The sequence below is a fragment of the Salvelinus fontinalis genome, chromosome 22, assembly GCF_029448725.1.
Source record: "Salvelinus fontinalis isolate EN_2023a chromosome 22, ASM2944872v1, whole genome shotgun sequence".
Lineage (NCBI taxonomy): Eukaryota > Metazoa > Chordata > Actinopteri > Salmoniformes > Salmonidae > Salvelinus > Salvelinus fontinalis.
In genome coordinates, this window is record NC_074686.1 from 34835021 (window position 1) to 34854888 (window position 19868).

Here is a 19868-nt window from a genome sequence, read left to right on the forward strand (position 1 = left end):
ACTGATGGTATGGCACTACTGATGGTATGGCACTACTGATGGTATGGCACTACTGATAGTATGGCACTACTGATGGTATGGCACTACAGATGGTATGACACTACTGATGGTATGTTACTACTGATGTTATGGCACTACTGATGGTATGGCACTACTGATGGTATGGCACTACTGATTTTATGGCACTACTGATGGTATGGCACCACTGATGCTATGGCACTACTGATGGTATGGCACCACTGATGCTATGGCACTACTGATGGTATGGCACTACTGATGGTATGGCACTACTGATGGTATGGCACTACTGATGGTATGGCACCACTGATGGTATGACACTACTGATGGTATGGCACTACTGATGCTATGGCACTACTGATGACATGGCCCTACTGATGACATGGCACTACTGATGGTATGGCACTACTGATGGTATGGCACTACTGATGGTATGGCACTACTGATGGTATGGCACTACTGATAGTATGGTATGGCACTACTGATGACATGGCACTACTGATGGTATGGCACCACTGATGGTATGGCACTACTAATGGTATGGCAATACTGATGGTATGGCACTACTGATGGTATGGCACTACTGATGGTATGGCACTACTGATGCTATGGCACTACTGATGACATGGCACTACTGATGGTATGGCACTACTGATGATATGGCACTACTGATGGTATGGCACTACTGATGGTATGGCACTACTGATGCTATGGCACTACTGATGCTATGGCACTACTGATGACATGGCACTACTGATGGTATGACACTACTGATGGTATGGCACTACTGATGGTATGGCACCACTGATGGTATGGCACTACTGATGGTATGGCACTACTGATGGTATGGCACTACTGATGGTATGGCACTACTGATGGTATGGCACCACTGATGGTATGACACTACTGATGGTATGGCACTACTGATGTTATGGCACTACTGATGGTATGGCACTACTGATGGTATGACACCACTGATGGTATGCCAATACTGATGGTGTGACACTTCTGATGGTATGGCACTACTGATGTTATGGCACTACTGATGGTATGGCACTACTGATGACATGGCACTACTGATGGTATGGCACTACTGATGGTATGGCACTACTGATGGTATGGCACTACTGATGGTATGGTATGGCACTACTGATGACATGGCACTACTGATGGTATGCCACCACTGATGGTATGGCACTACTAATGGTATGGCAATACTGATGGTATGGCACTACTGATGGTATGGCACTACTGATGACATGGCACTACTGATGGTATGGCACTACTGATGGTGTGGCCCTACTGATGGTATGGCACTACTGATGGTATGGCACTACTGATGCTATGGCCCTACTGATGGTATGGCACTACTGATGACATGGCACTACTGATGGTCTGACACTACTGATGGTATGACACTACTGATGGTATGACACCACTGATGGTATGACAATACTGATGGTATGACACTTCTGATGGTATGGCACTACTGATGGTATGGCACTACTGATGGTATGGCCCTACTGATGGTATGACACTACTGATGGTATGACACTGCTGATGGTATGGCACTGCTGATGGTATGACACTACTGATGGTATGACACTACTGATGGTATGGCACTACTGATGGTATGGCACTACTGATGGTATGGCCCTACTGATGGTATGGCACTACTGATGGTATGGCACTACTGATGGTATGGCACTGCTGATGGTATGGCACAGCTGATGGTATGGCACCACTGATGGTATGACACTACTGATGGTATGGCACTGCTGATGGTATGGCACCATTGATGGTATGGCCCTGCTGATGGTATGGCACTACTGATGGTATGGCACCACTGATGGTATGGCCCTACTGATGGTATGGCACTGCTGATGGTATGGCACCACTGATGGTATGGCCCTGCTGATGGTATGGCACTACTGATGGTATGGCATTACTGATGGTATGGCCCTACTGATGGTATGGCCCTACTGATGGTATGACACTACTGATGACATGGCACTACTGTTGCTATGGCACCATTGTACTCAATGTGATTGGAGTATCTGCACTCTCTGTAAAATACATTCAAATGCTTTTATAGATTTTTTTACAATAAACAGGTGTTTGGGGCTAAAAAACCAATGTCTGTGTCAGTAAAAGTATTGAGTGGATGTAATTTGTGCGCTATGAAATGAAACTCCCTTAGCTATGCACTAGTGAACGCACTCAATACTGGGTATTTTACAAGGGTCTGGTACTGTGAGGTGAACTGGACTGAATCCCACCAGTGTGACGGACAGATCCCCCTGACATCACAGAGGAAATGGAAACTCTGGCCCAGCACGACTGGTAACTGGGCTGCCGGTGCCCCTCTCCCTGAGGAGTAGGAGGAGGGGGAGGACGGAGCTGGAAGGGTTTCCCTAACCCTGTAGACTGTATAGATAGAAGCAAACAAGGGAGTGATGGTCTAGGACTGGGGGGTCTGAGCTGGAGAGACTAGGGGTAAAACATGGTTTAATTTAACCTTTATTTAACTCGGCAAGTCAGTTAAGAACAAATTCTTATTTACAATGACAGCCTAGGAACAGTGGGTTAACTACCTTGTTCAGGGGCAGAACGACAGATTTATACATTATCAGCTTGGGGATTCGATCTAGCAACCATTCACCCCAACAGTGAGGACTGAGCTGGACTTTGTCTGGAGCGGTGAACATTTTAAAAGCATTGCAGAAAATCAGCCTTCAACAAGTGATAGGTTAATCAGTGAGATTGAAATAATCACACTTACAAAGACTACTAAATAAGTAAAAAAAAAAAAACTAAAAGTTAATAACCGAAGAAAAGGGCAAGCTTTATAAATATGTTTCCCCTGACCATCTGGCTAACTCAGTATGAATACGTTTCCCCTGACCTGCTGGCTAACTCAGTATGAATAAGTTTCCCCTGACCTGCTGGCTAACTCAGTATGAGTATGTATCCCCTGACCTGCTGGCTAACTCAGTATGAGTATGTATCCCCTGACCTGCTGGCTAACTCAGTATGAGTACGTTTCCCCTGACCTGCTGGCTAACTCAGTATGAAAACGTTTCCCCTGACCTGCTGGCTAACTCAGTATGAGTACGTATCCCCTGACCTGCTGGCTAACTCAGTATGAATACGTATCCCCTGACCCGCTGGCTAACTCAGTACGAATACGTTTCCCCTGACCCGCTGGCTAACTCAGTACGAATACGTTTCCCCTGACCTGCTGGCTAACTCAGTATGAATACGTTTCCCCTGACCTGCTGGCTAACTCAGTATGAATACGTTTCCCCTGACCCGCTGGCTAACTCAGTACGAATACGTTTCCCCTGACCTGCTGGCTAACTCAGTATGAATACGTTTCCCCTGACCTGCTGGCTAACTCAGTATGAATAAGTTTCCCCTGACCTGCTGGCTAACTCAGTATGAGTACGTATCCCCTGACCATCTGGCTAACTCAGTATGAATATGTTTCCCCTGACTCAGTGTAGAATCATCTAATATATCCCGAGAAGACACGGTTTGTTGCATTTATACCCACCTATTGATTTCTCAGCGCTCTGGCACTGTATCTGTAAAAGCTTCAAGTGGACATATGGATCAAGCTACTGCACAAGACTCACTTCTATCAATACATTCCAAAACAGACGAATCTAAACAGGCGGCTGAGCTGAAACAGAATGTAATTGGTTTAATGTAATTGATATCTTATGTGGAGGTATTACAGAGTGCAATAGAATGCAATTCCTGATTTCAGTGGCAGTTATCTTAAGTGGCAGTTGTCCTCAGACAAACACACATGCACACAAGCAGGCGTGCACGCATGCATAGACACATGCATACACACACACAAACACACACGCACCCAAACACACGGATCCACACCTGCCAAAGGCAAGACTAAATCTAAACCCACAAAGGGGTTACAGAATTACCTGACTTTAAACAATTCACTATTGATTCCCTAAAGTTGATTAACTGCATGTACTGTGTGTGACTGTGCAAGTCTGTTGTTCATTATAAGCAAAACTGGATTTACTTATTCAACGTCACAAAAACAGATAATCTCATAACCCTAAATTGAACTAAGAACAATGTCAACAATGCTTACACTAGCTGGATTCTAGCACTGAGCCATGATGCATGATACCATACTAAACTAATATTATTACCAATGATACTCAGGTTTTCAATTGGAAGCTGAACCAAACCTTAAAAGTCCATTGTACCACTTGTCAACCTCATATTCATTATATCGAGCACCACACCAATGTCTACATATGTCAAAATGGTGCGTTTACTGTATGTTCTATGGTTAAGAAGATAAGAAGAACGGTCCTAAAGAATGTATTTTTCCAAACCTTTAACTACTCGACCGGTCAACTAACTACAACATGTGAGCAACAAGAGAGCATTGAGTAAAAGGGGACATCACAATGAGTTCCTAGAAGTTCTACTGAGTTCAAAGGACTTCCAAGGAGTTCCAAGGTGTTCTACGGAGTTCTAAGGAGTTCTAATGAGTTTCAAGGAGTTCTAAGGAGTTCTAAGGAGTTCTAAGGAGTTCTAAGGAGTTCTAAGGAGTTCCAATGAGTTTCAAGGAGTTTCAAGGAGTTCCAAGAAGTTCTAAGGAGTTCTAAGGAGTTCCAATGAGTTTCAAGGAGTTCCAAGAAGTTCTAAGGAGTTCCAAGGAGTTCTAATGAGTTCTAAGGAGTTCTAAGGAGTTCCAAGGAGTTCCAATGAGTTTCAAGGAGTTTCAAGGAGTTCCAAGGAGTTCTAAGGAGTTCCAATGAGTTTTAAGGAGTTCAAATCAGTTCTAAGGAGTTCTAAGGAGTTCCAATGCGTTCCAAGGAGTTCCAAGAATTCTGCACATGTATTATAATTTGTCTTTCTAATAACATTCTAACTCCAACTCAACTCAACTTCCCACTACTCACCTGTAGTGACGGAAGATCTCCTCCTCCACATCTGTGATGAAATGGCACTTGGTGCATGAGTGCTCCCCGTGAGGGCCCTTAGGGGCCGAGTACCTCCCCATTTCAGCTCCCTCCTGCTCGGGCTTGACCTCCAGCACGCCGTGGGTGGCATGGACGCTGTCGTAGTGCAGCAGAAGCAGGTCGATGTCGCTGGTAGCGTAGGGACACTGGTCACACAGGTGGGTGACGCTGGGCCTGGGAGTTGGGGAGCTACCCTGGGGGGATAGCTGGAGGAAAAGGAGGACGCAGTGGGAGCATGCGCTCTTCCTGCAAGCAAACGGGTAGGAGATCTCCCCCAGGTGCTTCTCAGGGCTGCAGAGGCCGCGCGGGCAGAACGGGCAGTGCTTGATGGTGCATTTGTGGATGCTGTGGGCCTGCTGGTAGTGGCGGAGCAGAGGCGCCACCACAATAACCTCAGGCCCGTGGTTCATGGAGTAGCGGAAGTCACAGAACTGGCAGTTGTAGCTGGTCACCACCGTCTCCGAGTCCGTTGCGCCCATCGAGCCACTCGTTCCTGTCTTGTCTTTCCTCCGGCTATGGGGGTCTCTCTCTCCGTCCCTGGATTTGCTGCTCCATCGCTCCCTCTTGGCTGGGCTGCCCTCCCTGGTCCCCCCTCCTCCTCCTCCAGGTTGTCGGTGTCTTTTCTCATAATGCTCCAGGAGGCGTTGTGAGCTGGGCGACTCACAGCTGAAGTTGCAGTACTTACACCAGTAATAGGCCAACGCTGTGGCGCCGCCGTCGGCCCCCGTCCAGCCAGGCGAGTCTGTGGCCCCGCCGTCGGCCCCCGTCCAGCCAGGGGAGTCTGTGGCCCCGCCGTCGGACCCCGTCCTGCCCGGCGAGTCTGTGGTGTGGATGGGGACGGAGTAGCCAGCCACCGAGTCGTCCTCCGCACGGACCGCGACCCGGTCCTCCCACTTTCCCGGTTCCGCCCCCTCCACGCCACCACCCCGTGTCACATAGTTCCCCTTCCTTTCCGAGGGCTTGTCGTCGTTCGGCAGCGGCGGGGGCTGGGACTTCATCTTGTTGGGGTGGGCAGAAAGGAAGTGTTGCTCCAGCTCCACTGAGGAGCTTCCCATGTAGGTGAAGTTACAGAACTTGCAGCGGAAGTACTTGGTGTTTCCCTGACAGTCCGGAGTCTTCCTCCCGATGCCGATGAAGGTATCTCCCAGCGTCACCTGGAGCACAATGAGGAAAGAAACTTCTGTAACTCATGTTGATTATGCATTTTACTTGAATATATTTCCTTTCTTCCCCTGATTTCCTTTTATCTTATGTTTTCCTTCGTGTTATTTGTAATTTGTTATTTGTAAGAATTTGTAAAAAATGTATAAATAATCTACTCTTTGTTTTTTGTAATAAATATTTGGAAGAGCTCCACGCAATTTTCATTTGTCTTTTAAGTCTGATCATATTGTTTTCTATTTTTTCTTGTGTGCATATATATATATATATATATATATATATATATATATATTTGAATATAAACAGAGACATGTGTGAGTCAGTCACACAGACACTGAAAAAAAAACTAATGACATCACCCACCCAGACAATAAGCTACGCGAAAAGGCCATGATACCAGGAAGGAGGATAAAAGCATATGATCTATATAATCTATTATCTATATCTACAGAGAGGTATAGCTCCGTTTAGAATGGTTTTTCGGATTAATTGAATTGAGCAGATAAGGAGATGTTAGGGATCAATCTAGAACACCTGGGGTAAGAGCAGCTGATAGAACAATCTAGAACACCTGGGGTAAGAACAGCTGATAGAACAATCTAGAACACCTGGGGTAAGAACAGCTGATAGAACAATCTAGAACACCTGGGGTAAGAGCAGCTGATAGAACAATCTAGAACACCTGGGGTAAGAGCAGCTGATAGAACAATCTAGAACACCTGGGGTAAGAACAGCTGACAGATCAATCTAGAACACCTGGGGTAAGAGCAGCTGCTTTATATCTATCAGCTGTTATTATATGGTAATTATATGGTAAGACGCTCTGTATAACAATGTCTATTAGACATGATCAAATATGAATTCCCTCGTGTTATTAAAGAAGAGAAGTGGCAAACTTGAGATCGTTTTGATGATCAAGTTGACAATGCAGCCAACCAGAAGCAGTGTGATAGAACGAAGGGGTTTATATCAGAATACTACTAAAGAAACACCTGTTCCCTAATAATACACAACAAATCCAATCTCTATTTCCAAGTATTTTCGATGCTTGTGCAAGCGTGAACATCGAGAGTGCCTGGCAGGGATCCAGCAGTCAAGGTTGTTGTCTAGTAAGCGCAACAAAACCAAACCAACCTTGCAATCGAACATGTTCCCTGAATTTCAACAACCTACACACCATGACCTCAGAGTCTCCAACAAATGGCTCAAATCGGAAACATAAGTGTTGCTGTGTGAAATATCCCGGAGCCAGAGACGTTCTATAATGGGAAGTTATCCAGTGTGTGTAAGAGGGAGGTCTTGATCCTGGTGTGCGGTTAAAGCAGCCTGGTGTTATTTTCTAGACGATGAGAAATGACTTTTAATCCCAACCCCCATCCCCGTAGAAGGCCTTTTGCCTTTTGGTAAATAAAAATGTGTTGTTAACTGACTTGCCTAGTTAAATGAAGGTTAAGTAAAATAAAATCTAAATAAAAAGACTGAAACAGAGTGCATCTCTCCTAAAACTGCCTGAAGAGATTAGCTACATACACCATTTATTATGTGACTGGTCTACACAGTCAAGCCAAATGTCCTCTGAAATATTAGCAATAAAATAAATACAATGAAATACCAGAAGATGTCTGCGATGGAATGAAATATAAATGTATAAAACATGTAGTATTTTAACACAGTTTGGTGATTTTAAGTGGGGGAAAACGGAGCTTGTCTTACATGAGGGATTGTCATAAATGACATAATTGACTGTACTTTGTTGCGATTTTGCAACAGTACAATGCAGTACTACTACAGTCCTATGAAGTCCTACTACAGTCCTATGAAGTCTGTTCTTCTCTGTCTTCTGAATGCAGTGAAACTATCTACTCGGAGATCAGTGGGTAAAAGTCTTACTGTGCCTCGCCAACGTCTCCAGAGTCCAGAGACTGTAAAGTGTCATTAGACCAGAGCAGCATCACAAGATTATAATATCATATTTAAAAATGATAAAGTGATATCCGCAGGCTCTCTCAGAGTGTACATGTGCAGTAGGCTAAAAATAAACGTTCACCCATAACGTTGACTTGGGTGTGGAATGGTATGCATCCCAAAAAAATAACAATATGCAAAAAGTCTGTCTGGTCAGGTATTCACTGGGATTTTCTTATCACAGACACATATACACACAAATACTCCACACACACAAATACTCCACATACACACACACAAATACTCCACACACAAATACTCCACACACACACACACAAATACTCCACACACAAATACTCCACACACGCACACACACACACACACACACACACACACACACACACACACACACACACACACACACACACACACACACACACACACACACACACACACATACACACACACACACACACACACACACACACACACACACACACACAAACATGACGTGACCATTAGAGAGAGAGAAAAAAGGTGACAGCCATACCAACACATCAGCCCACTTAGTCCGAGACAGTCTGAATATTTCAAGGAGGAAAACAACATTAGAGGTAGCATAATTACAATCTGTGGTGGACTAAAAGGCCAAATGGCCCTGCCTGCTGTATGATATGGCATTAAGAGGCCCAGACCCCGGGACAAACTCACCTCATTTACAAGGAACACTAGAGTTAAATGCACCACTCGAATTGTAAACATGACATTGTTGAAGTGGAGGGAGAAACCGCATGCAGCGAAAGCTGTGCGGATAAATGGCTCTGACATCTGTTCATTACCCCTCGTTTAAAATAAATCGAGTTCCCTGTTTTCACTGGCTCCCTCTCCCTTCCCTACAATCTTTTCTCCCTTTTCATTGGGTAATGAGAAATGAGCAGCCTTCGATGTTACTGCATGGAAAATTCCCACTAGGGGATGAAAACAGAACAGTGTTTATGATTGTATTACATTTTTGTAATTTTTATAATGACAATATTCGAACCAGGAGACATCCAATTGATATGGATAGCGAGACAAAGATTACTAAGAAATCATTTCAACCAGAGGCTGGTAATGGCTCCGAGTCATGTACGGCCCTTTTCTTTTTAGATCATATGTTTAAGACTCCCAAACTGTGCACACATACTGTACGGTCCATGTGTGCAATATTTGTTTGGCAGGCATTCCCTTAATACAATATAAACGTTTATTTCTGTACACAAGGAAATCGCTAAATGGTTGTGCCACTTTACAAATTAACCTGTGTACGCCAATAAAAAAAATCACACAAAAAAATTAGGAGAAAAGCTTTCAAAACAACAAATAACTAACAAATACAAATAAGATGGATGTAACTATATTTTGAAGAGTTATGCATCAATTTAATAACTCATAGAGTGATAGAAATAGTCCTAAAACCTAAAACCATGTTTATAAATCATTCCTGGTCAATACTAAACTATTAAATTAGCTAAGAAGTACACACCATTTTACATATAAGCTCAACTAAAAAACAGTGAGTAACATAGCAATTTATTCTCTAGGTCAAAAAACATTAGCTCAGACTGCCCACAATGCGCTATTACAAAATGGAGGGTCAAAAAATAGTTATTTTTATGGACGTGTAGTCCATGAACATAATGTTTCAGGTTGGGATGTACAGTTGAAGTCGGAAGTTTATATACATTTAGGTTGGAGCCATTAAAACTTGTTTATCAACCACTCCACACATTTTTTGTTAACAAACTATAGTTTTGGCAAGTCAGTTAGGACATCTACTTTGTGCATGACACAAGTAATTTTTCCAACAACTGTTTACAGACAGATTATTTCACTGTATCACAATTCCAGTGGGTCAGAAGTTTACATACACTAAGTTGACTGTGCCTTTAAACAGCTTGGAAAATTGCAGAAAATTATGTCATGGCTTTAGAAGCTTCTGATAGGCTAATTGACATAATTTGAGTCAATTGGAGGTGTACCTGTGGATGTATTTCAAGGTCTACCTTCAAACTCAGTGCCTCTTTGCTTGACATCATGGGAAATTCTAAAGAAATTAGCCAAGACCTCAGAAAAACAATTGTAGACCTCAACAAGTCTGGTTCATCCTTGGGAGCAATTTCCAAACGCCTGAAGGTACCACGGTCATCTGTACAAACAATAGTATGCAAGTATAAACACCATGGGACCACGCAGCCGTCATACCGTTCAGGAAGGAGACGCATTATGTCTCCTAGAGATGAACGTACTTTGGTGCGAAAAGTGCAAATCAATCTCAGAACAACAGCAAAGGACCTTGTGAAGATGCTGGAGGTAACAGGTACAAAAGTATCTATATCCACAGTAAAACGAGTCCTATATCGACATAACCTGAAAGGCAGCTCAGCAAGGTAGAAGCCACTGCTCCAAAACCGCCATAGAAAATGCAGACTACGTTTTGCAACTGCACATGGGGACAAAGCTCATACTTTTTGGAGAAATGTCCTCTGGTCTGATGAAACTAAAATAGAACTGTTTGGCTATAATGACCATCGTTATGTTTGGAGGAAAAAGGGGGAGGCTTAAAAGCCGAAGAACACCATCCCAACCGTGAAGCACGGGGGTGGCAGCATCATGTTGTGGGGGTGCTTTACTGCAGGAGGGACCGGTGCACTTCACAAAATAGATGTCATCATGAAAATGATGTGGATATATTGAAGCAACATCTCAAGACATCAGTCAGGAAGTTAAAGCTTGGTCGCAAATGGGTCTTCCAAATGGACAATGACCCCAAGCATACTTCCAAAGTTGTGGCAAAATGGCAACAAAGGCAGGGTATTGGAGTGGCCATCACAAAGCCCGGACCTCGATCCTATAGAAACTGTGTGGGCAGAACTGAAAAAGCGTGTGCGAACAAGGAGGCCTACAAACCTGACTCAGTTACACCAGCTCTGTCAGGAGGAATGTGCCAAAATTCACCCAACTTATTGTGGGAAGCTCGTGGAAGGCTACCCTAAACGTTTGACCCAAGTTAAACAATTTAAAGGAAATGCTACCAAATACACTCATTGAGTGTATGTAAACTTCTGACCCACTGGGAATGTAATGAAAGAAATAAAAGCTGAAATAAATAATTCACTCTACTATTATTCTGACATTTCACATTCTTAAAATAAAGTCGTGATCCTAACTGACCTAAGACAGGGACTTTTTAATAGGATTAAATGTCAGGAATTGTGAAAAACTGAGTATAAATGTATTTGGCTAAGGTGTATGTAAACTTCCGACTTCAACTGTATTTATTACAGTGATAAAAACGACTACACTTCCCATGAGGCCTCTCTCCATGGGTGTCCAGTTACTTTGATGACTCAAATGTCCCACTAAGAGACAAGTCTCAAACCCCGGCTGGCCTGGGTTTCAATGCAGATAATGGTTGAGTTCCTGCAGACTACATTGCAGACGCATGCCAGATCTTACAACGCCTGAAAAGCTATTCACAACATATCAGCTAACCACATCATATGATATAGCAATCTGATGACCGACTGCACAGTCAATGATGTGGCACGCAACCATTGGTTGACGCAATATAACGCCTGGGCATCTAGTCGAGTAGGAACTGTACTGTTATACAGTACTACTGATGGGTGATTCTGGTACCTTTCAGTAGTTATGAAAGACAAACAGACAACCACTAACCAACGCACTGTTGAATGCCAACAAACTTTCTTTCAGGTGCAGAGCATATTTACCTGCACGTCGTAGGTGCCGTTAAGTAAGAAGCGTGGGGACCCTGTAGAGTCCTGTGGTGCCCCGGTCAGGGCGGTGTAAGACGGGGGCCGTGTAGTGTCTTTGGCGTGTTGGCTCTGTGGGGAGAAGCCCACCATGTTGTGCAGGGCCAGTATCTTAGTGTCCAGCTCTGCGTCCTGCCGCGTGCGGTTGTGCAGGCCCAGGTGGTACTTCCGATAGTGCTTGATCAGGTCCGTGGGGTCGTTCCCGTAGTAACCGTACCCACAGATGTTGCACTTGAAGTCCTGCAGTTTGGGAGAGCAGGCCCCCAGGGGGCTGGGCGTGATGTTCTCGGCCCCCTCGCCTGCCCCCCTATGTGGGTGGAGGGGGCGTAGCAAGGGGTTTCCAGAGCCCTCCACCCCATCCTGGTGGACTGAGATCCCCCCTGTGGGGCTGTAGGAGTGGTCCTTGTCCTCCCCGTTACTGGTGAAGCCCTGGATGATGACGCCCCTCCCTCGGGCGCCCAGCAACAACCCCTCCCTGACACCCACCCTTTCTCCCCCTCCTCTCTCCCTGGCATTCCCCAGCAGCAGCTCCCCCGCCGGGCTGCGTGCCTGTCTCCCGTCCCCATCATCTGGTTCTGATCTGCGCGGAGACAGAGACACAGCCCCGTCGGGCCCGGCCCAGGATGGGAGCGCCGGCAGATCTGAGTCTGTCACCTCATGGCAGGGGAAGGACGCTACATTTCCTCCCTTCTTGTGGCTGGGGTAATTAAAGACAGGCCTGTCGGTGTTGACTGCCGCCGCTGTTCCCACTCCTCCACCGCCCCTCCCTCCTCCGTCCCGCTTGATGGAGCCTGAGACGGAGCCCGGGGAGGAACAGGAGTCCTCCTGCTCGTCTGGGACTGGCACGTGGGCCCGGCCTAGTTCGGCCGACAGCAGCCCGTCGGCACCGTTGGGCTCTGAGGACCGGCTCCCGGCACTGTCCTCGCTATCCGGCCCGGTGGCCTCCGCGGCCAGAGCCTCACCTTCTCCTTCTTCCTCACCGCCGAAGCTTCTCAAAGGGGGGTTCTTTTTCCTCACCATATCTGCAGGCAGCACAGACAGACAGACATAATGTTTTAGTGTCACACTTCCTTGAGCAATAGGTATATTAAAACATAGGGGAATAGGTATATTAAACATAGAGGAATAGGTATATTAAACATAGAGGAATAGGTATATTAAACATACAGGAATAGGTATATTAAACATAGAGGAATAGGTATATTAAACATAGAGGAATAGATATATTAAACATAGAGGAATAGATATATTAAACATAGAGGAATAGGTATATTAAATATAAGGGAATACGTATATTAAATACAGAGGAATAGGTATATTAAACATACAGGAATAGGTAGATTAAACATACAGGAATAGGTATATTAAACATACAGGAATAGGTATATTAAACATACAGGAATAGGTAGATTAAACATACAGGAATAGGTATATTAAACATACAGGAATAGGTAGATTAAACATACAGGAATAGGTATATTAAACATACAGGAATAGGTAGATTAAACATACAGGAATAGGTATATTAAACATACAGGAATAGGTATATTAAACATACAGGAATAGGTATATTAAACATACAGGAATAGGTAGATTAAACATACAGGAATAGGTATATTAAACATACAGGAATAGGTATATTAAACATACAGGAATAGGTATATTAAACATACAGGAATAGGTATATTAAACATAGAGGAATAGGTATATTAAACATACAGGAATAGGTATATTAAACATAGAGGAATAGGTATATTAAACATAGAGGAATAGGTATATTAAATATAGAGGAATAGATATATTAAACATAGAGGAATAGGTATATTAAATATAAGGGAATACGTATATTAAATACAGAGGAATAGGTATATTAAACATACAGGAATAGGTATATTAAACATACAGGAATAGGTATATTAAACATACAGGAATAGGTATATTAAACATACAGGAATAGGTATATTAAACATACAGGAATAGGTATATTAAACATAGAAGAATAGGTACATTAAACATAGAGGAATAGGTATATTAAATATAGAAGAATATGTATATTAAACATAGAGGATTAGGTATATTAAACATAGAGGAATAGGTATATTAAACATAGAGGAAGAGGTATATTAAATATAGAGGAATAGGTACATTAAACATAGAGGATTAGGTATATTAAATATAAGGGAATAGGTATATTAAATATAGAGGAATAGGTATATTAAACATAGAGGAATAGGTATATTAAATATACAGGAATAGGTATATTAAACATAGAGGAATAGAATCCCGATGTAACTGCATGCCACGGCTGAGGGAAAATGATTAAGTGAACTGGATCTCTATTCAAGAACCACATCAATTGAAGGCTGTACCAAATAAGATGGAGACAGTGGTAGTTTAGTCTCTCTCTCTCTCTCTCTCTCTCTCTCTCTCTCTCTCTCTCTCTCTCTCTCTCTCTCTCTCTCTCTCTCTCTCTCTCTCTCTCTCTCTCTCTCTCTCTCTCTCTCTCTCTCTCTCTCTCTCTCTCTCTCTCTCTCCCTCTCTCTCTCTCTCTCTCTCAGCGCATAAAAACTTTCAAGAGTTCCTCCACTAAATACAAAAAAGCAGGTATTTTTTTGTACAACTTAAAACAATGGCGGCCGTTCATCTCTGGTCCATAAACAGAACTCCTCCTCTATAACCAGTAACAACACCAGTTGCTGAACATGGTTGATGGCATTTTGATCAGTAAAATCTGTGTGCCTATAGTTAATGATAAAGCTTGTGAAGTGGCAAATAAAGTAGTTGAATATTAAGTTATAAGGAATGCAGAAAGTGATCATAAGGTTGGATTACTGTCCATGTGTATGTCTAGCAGAGAACGGGGACGAAATAAAACAAACCATTAAGTCGGATTTGCTACGGTACAAACTGAATGAAATGAATTTGTAGGACGGAGGGGATCAGCATGAGAGCAATTTTCAGTTTGTTTCTGTGTGTGTGTGTGTGTGTGTGTGTGTGTGTGTGTGTGTGTGTGTGTGTGTGTGTGTGTGTGTGTGTGTGTGTGTGTGTGTGTGTGTGTGCGTGCGTGCGTGCGTGCGTGCGTGCGTGCGTGCGTGCGTGCGTGCGTGTGAGTGGGAGTGTGTGTGTGTCTAAGTTCACTAAAACCCAATTCTCTCCATCCAGGGAGCTAAGAATTCCTCATAATGCCAGTCTCATTTCTTCTCCAGTGAAACATATGGAGAGTCATTTCCTAATTTAGGTTGTAAATAAAATGAGTATTAAATAAAGCACTGTATGTTTGTAATGCCTCAACCAGTGTTCAAAAAAGCTGCAGGAAAAATGTGAAGCAACAGCTCCAACCGATATGTCACCAGTTCCCTGTTTCAATCACTACCAAGTCAGTGTTGGATCTCTACCATCACTCTGCCACAACTGGGATTTACAACTACAAAAGCATGTTATTAATCAAAATAAATGAATTAACTTGATTAATCAACAATGAAACCAGAATAATTGGCCTAGTGTTTAAAATGCATTATTTTTAAATTGTTCTCTGGGTCTATGACTTCAATGCAGCAGAAACACACTTTTAATAAACGGCTTACAATCCGCTACCAACAGACTTTGACCCCGAAAACTGACACTTACAAGAGTTGAAATTAAACCTGAAAACTATGGGGATTGTGTAAATTTGTCCCAGAGTTTGGAATGGCTTTCTCATGGCCTCATTATCGAATCACACCCCTCGAAATGGCTTGCAATCATTAACCTCTCTGAAAATTTGCCCAAAGGCTAACTCAAAAATATTACACAAGAAAGAGAGTGTACCTGACGCATGTCAGCCCGGCGAGGAGCTGACATGGAGCGGGGAAAAGGTTATCAAGCCAACAATGGAATCGTCATTCAACAACAAATCAATGTTTCACTATAGTCAAAGTAAGGAAAATCACAGATAATCTGTGTTCAGAAGAATACTAGACTACTAGTGGGTAACAAAATAGTCCCTCTCATCCCACCCCCACACGTAGAAGAATCGTCGGGATTTCTACTTTCAATAAACTTCGGATCAATGTAAACCCTCCAAAAATGTTGATATCATCCTTAATCACATCTCAGACAAAATAATCTTCTAAAGCACTGTTCATTACCCAGAAGCATTGTGTCTAGCTCTTTTGTAATATCACCAGAAAGCAGTGAGAGCAGAGCTTTAGTGGTTCCATACACGGCTCAAGTTCCTCAACAGAGGAGTGTGATTTAGCATGAAATGTCTCCCAACTCATAAAAGAGAAACGTTCTTACCCCTGATACGTCATACAATTACACTACAGGAAAAGGAGCACCGAGCACACCCCCATTCTCATCAACGAGGCTGCAGTAGAGCAGGTTGAGAGCTTCAAGTTCCTTGGTATCCATGTCACCAACAAACTATCATGGTCCAAGCACACCAAGACAGTCGTGAAGAGGTCACGACAAAGCCTATTCCCCATCGGGAGACTTAAAAGATTTGGCATGGGTCATCAGATCCTCAAAAGGTTCTACAGCTGCACCATCGAGAGCATCCTGACTGGTTGCATCTCTGCCTGGTACGGCAATTGCTTGGCCTCTTGACCGCAAGGCACTACAGAGGGTAGTACGTACGGCCCAGTACATCATTGGGGCCAAGCTTCCTGCCATCCAGGACCTCTATACCACGCGGTGTCAGAGAAAGACCCTAAAAAATTGTCAAAGACTCCAGCCACCCTAGTCATAGACTGGTCTCTCTGCTACCGCACGGCAAGCGGTAACGGAGCGCCAAGTGAAGGTCCTAGGTCCTCCTGGCTTCTTAACAGCTTCTATCCCCAAGCCATAAGACTCCTGAACAGCTAATCAAACATTATTGGGCACAGACAACAGCACAAAGGGCAAGAAGGTAGAGACAACAATACATCACGCAAAGCAGCCACAACTGTCAGTAAGCGTGTCCATGATTGAGTCTTTTGAATGAAGAGATTGAGATAAAACTGTCCAGGTGAGTGTTTGTTATAGCTCGTTCCAGTCGCCTGTATATACCCTCGCTTGTTATTTTACTGCTGCTGTTTGATTATTTTTTACTTTTATTTTCTATTTTCAATTTTTTTACTTATCTATTTTTTGCTTAACCCTTATTTTTCTTAAGTTCTTAAAGCATTGTTGGTTAAGGGCTCGTGAGTAAGCATTTCACGGTAAGGTCCACACCTGTTGTATTTGGCGCATGTGACTAATATAATTTGATATGATTTGATCATTTTGCATCACAATATCGTCACAGAAGCCACTGAAGATCAGCTTATTTCGCATTGCATGGTACAACTGAATTGCATGGTACAACTGAATTGCATGGTACAACTGAATTGCATGGTACAACTGAATTGCATGGTACAACTGAATTGGATGGTACAACTGAATTGTATGGTACAACTGAATTGTATGGTACAACTGAATTGTATGGTACAACTGAAATGTATGGTAAAATTGAATTGTAAGTAAAACTGAATTGTATGGTACAACTGATTTGTATGGTAAAACTGAGTGTATGATAAAATTTAAATGTATGGTAAAATTGAATTGTATGGTAAAATTGAATTGTATGATTGTATGGTCAAATTGAATTGTAAGGTAAAATGCTTTGTGGAAGAAAAAACACCTGCCATTTCAGATGCATCAAAAGAGAGAGCCCGCTGAGAGAGAGAGCCCACTGAGCTATGATCAATAACATGCCTAGTGACGGAGCTGCGTGCGGCAAAGCAGAGAGAGAGAGAGCCCGCTGAGGTATAATCAATAACATGCCTAGTGACGGAGCTGCGTGCGGCAAAGCAGAGAGAGAGAGAGCCCGCTGAGCTATAATCAATAACATGCCTAGTGACGGAGCTGCGTGCGGCGAAGCAGAGAGAGAGGGCCCGCTGAGCTATAATCAATAACATGCCTAGTGACGGAGCTGCGTGCGGCAAAGCAGAGAGAGAGAGAGCCCGCTGAGGTATAATCAATAACATGCCTAGTGACGGAGCTGCGTGCGGCGAAGCAGAGAGAGAGAACCCGCTGAGCTATAATCAATAACATGCCTAGTGACGGAGCTGCGTGCGGCGAAGCAGAGAGAGAGGGCCCGCTGAGCTATAATCAATAACATGCCTAGTGACGGAGCTGCGTGCGGCGAAGCAGAGAGAGAGAGCCCGCTGAGGTATAATCAATAACATGCCTAGTGACGGAGCTGCATGCGGCGAAGCAGAGAGAGAGAGAGCCCACTGAGGTATAATCAATAATATGCCTAGTGACGGAGCTGCATGCGGCGAAGCAGAGAGAGAGAGAGCCCACTGAGGTATAATCAATAATATGCCTAGTGACGGAGCTGCATGCGGCGAAGCAGAGAGAGAGAGAGCCCGCTGAGCTATAATCAATAACATGCCTAGTGACGGAGCTGCGTGCGGCGAAGCGGAGAGAGAGAGAGCCCACTGAGCTATGATCAATAACATGCCTAGTGACGGAGCTGCGTGCGGCGAAGCGGAGAGAGAGAGAGAACCCGCTGAGCTATAATCAATAACATGCCTAGTGACGGAGCTGCGTGCGGCAAAGCAGAGAGAGAGAGCCCACTGAGGTATAATCAATAACATGCCTAGTGACGGAGCTGCGTGCGGCAAAGCAGAGAGAGAGAGAGCCCACTGAGCTATAATCAATAACATGCCTAGTGACGGAGCTGCATGCGGCGAAGCAGAGAGAGAGAGAGAGCCCGCTGAGCTATAATCAATAACATGCCTAGTGACGGAGCTGCGTGCGGCAAAGCAGAGAGAGAGAGCCCGCTGAGCTATAATCAATAACATGCCTAGTGACGGAGCTGCATGCGGCGAAGCAGAGAGAGAGAGAGAGCCCGCTGAGCTATAATCAATAACATGCCTAGTGACGGAGCTGCGTGCGGCGAAGCAGAGAGAGAGAGAGCCCACTGAGCTATAATCAATAACATGCCTAGTGACGGAGCTGCGTGCGGCAAAGCGGCGAGAGAGAGAGAACCCGCTGAGCTATAATCAATAACATGCCTAGTGACGGAGCTGCGTGCGGCAAAGCAGAGAGAGAGGGCCCGCTGAGCTATAATCAATAACATGCCTAGTGACGGAGCTGCGTGCGGCAAAGCAGAGAGAGAGGGCCCGCTGAGCTATAATCAATAACATGCCTAGTGACGGAGCTGCATGCGGCGAAGCAGAGAGAGAGAGAGCCCACTGAGGTATAATCAATAATATGCCTAGTGACGGAGCTGCATGCGGCGAAGCAGAGAGAGAGAGAGCCCACTGAGGTATAATCAATAATATGCCTAGTGACGGAGCTGCATGCGGCGAAGCAGAGAGAGAGAGAGCCCGCTGAGCTATAATCAATAACATGCCTAGTGACGGAGCTGCGTGCGGCGAAGCAGAGAGAGAGAGAGCCCGCTGAGCTATAATCAATAACATGCCTAGTGACGGAGCTGCATGCGGCGAAGCAGAGAGAGAGAGAGCCCGCTGAGGTATAATCAATAACATGCCTAGTGACGGAGCTGCGTGCGGCGAAGCGGAGAGAGAGAGAGCCCACTGAGGTATAATCAATAATATGCCTAGTGACGGAGCTGCATGCGGCGAAGCAGAGAGAGAGAGAGCCCACTGAGGTATAATCAATAATATGCCTAGTGACGGAGCTGCATGCGGCGAAGCAGAGAGAGAGAGAGCCCGCTGAGCTATAATCAATAACATGCCTAGTGACGGAGCTGCGTGCGGCGAAGCAGAGAGAGAGAGAGCCCGCTGAGCTATAATCAATAACATGCCTAGTGACGGAGCTGCGTGCGGCGAAGCGGAGAGAGAGAGAGCCCACTGAGCTATGATCAATAACATGCCTAGTGACGGAGCTGCGTGCGGCGAAGCAGAGAGAGAGAGAGAAGCCGCTGAGCTATAATCAATAACATGCCTAGTGACGGAGCTGCGTGCGGCGAAGCAGAGAGAGAGAGAGC

At 44.5% G+C, this 19868-nt stretch overlaps 1 protein-coding gene across 3 annotated transcripts in view; it reads right to left on the reverse strand.

The window, feature by feature from the left end:
* The window catches only part of LOC129820233 (zinc finger transcription factor Trps1-like), a 239989-nt gene that overhangs the window by 169033 nt on the left and 51088 nt on the right, over positions 1-19868 (reverse strand). For all 3 annotated transcript variants that reach the window (XM_055877258.1, XM_055877261.1, XM_055877260.1), the window contains exons 3-4: positions 11867-12930; positions 4968-6181 (exon numbers count right to left, since the gene is read on the reverse strand). In XM_055877258.1, the coding sequence (XP_055733233.1) occupies positions 4968-6181; positions 11867-12930 (2278 nt within the window). The remainder of the gene's footprint in view (positions 1-4967; positions 6182-11866; positions 12931-19868) is intronic.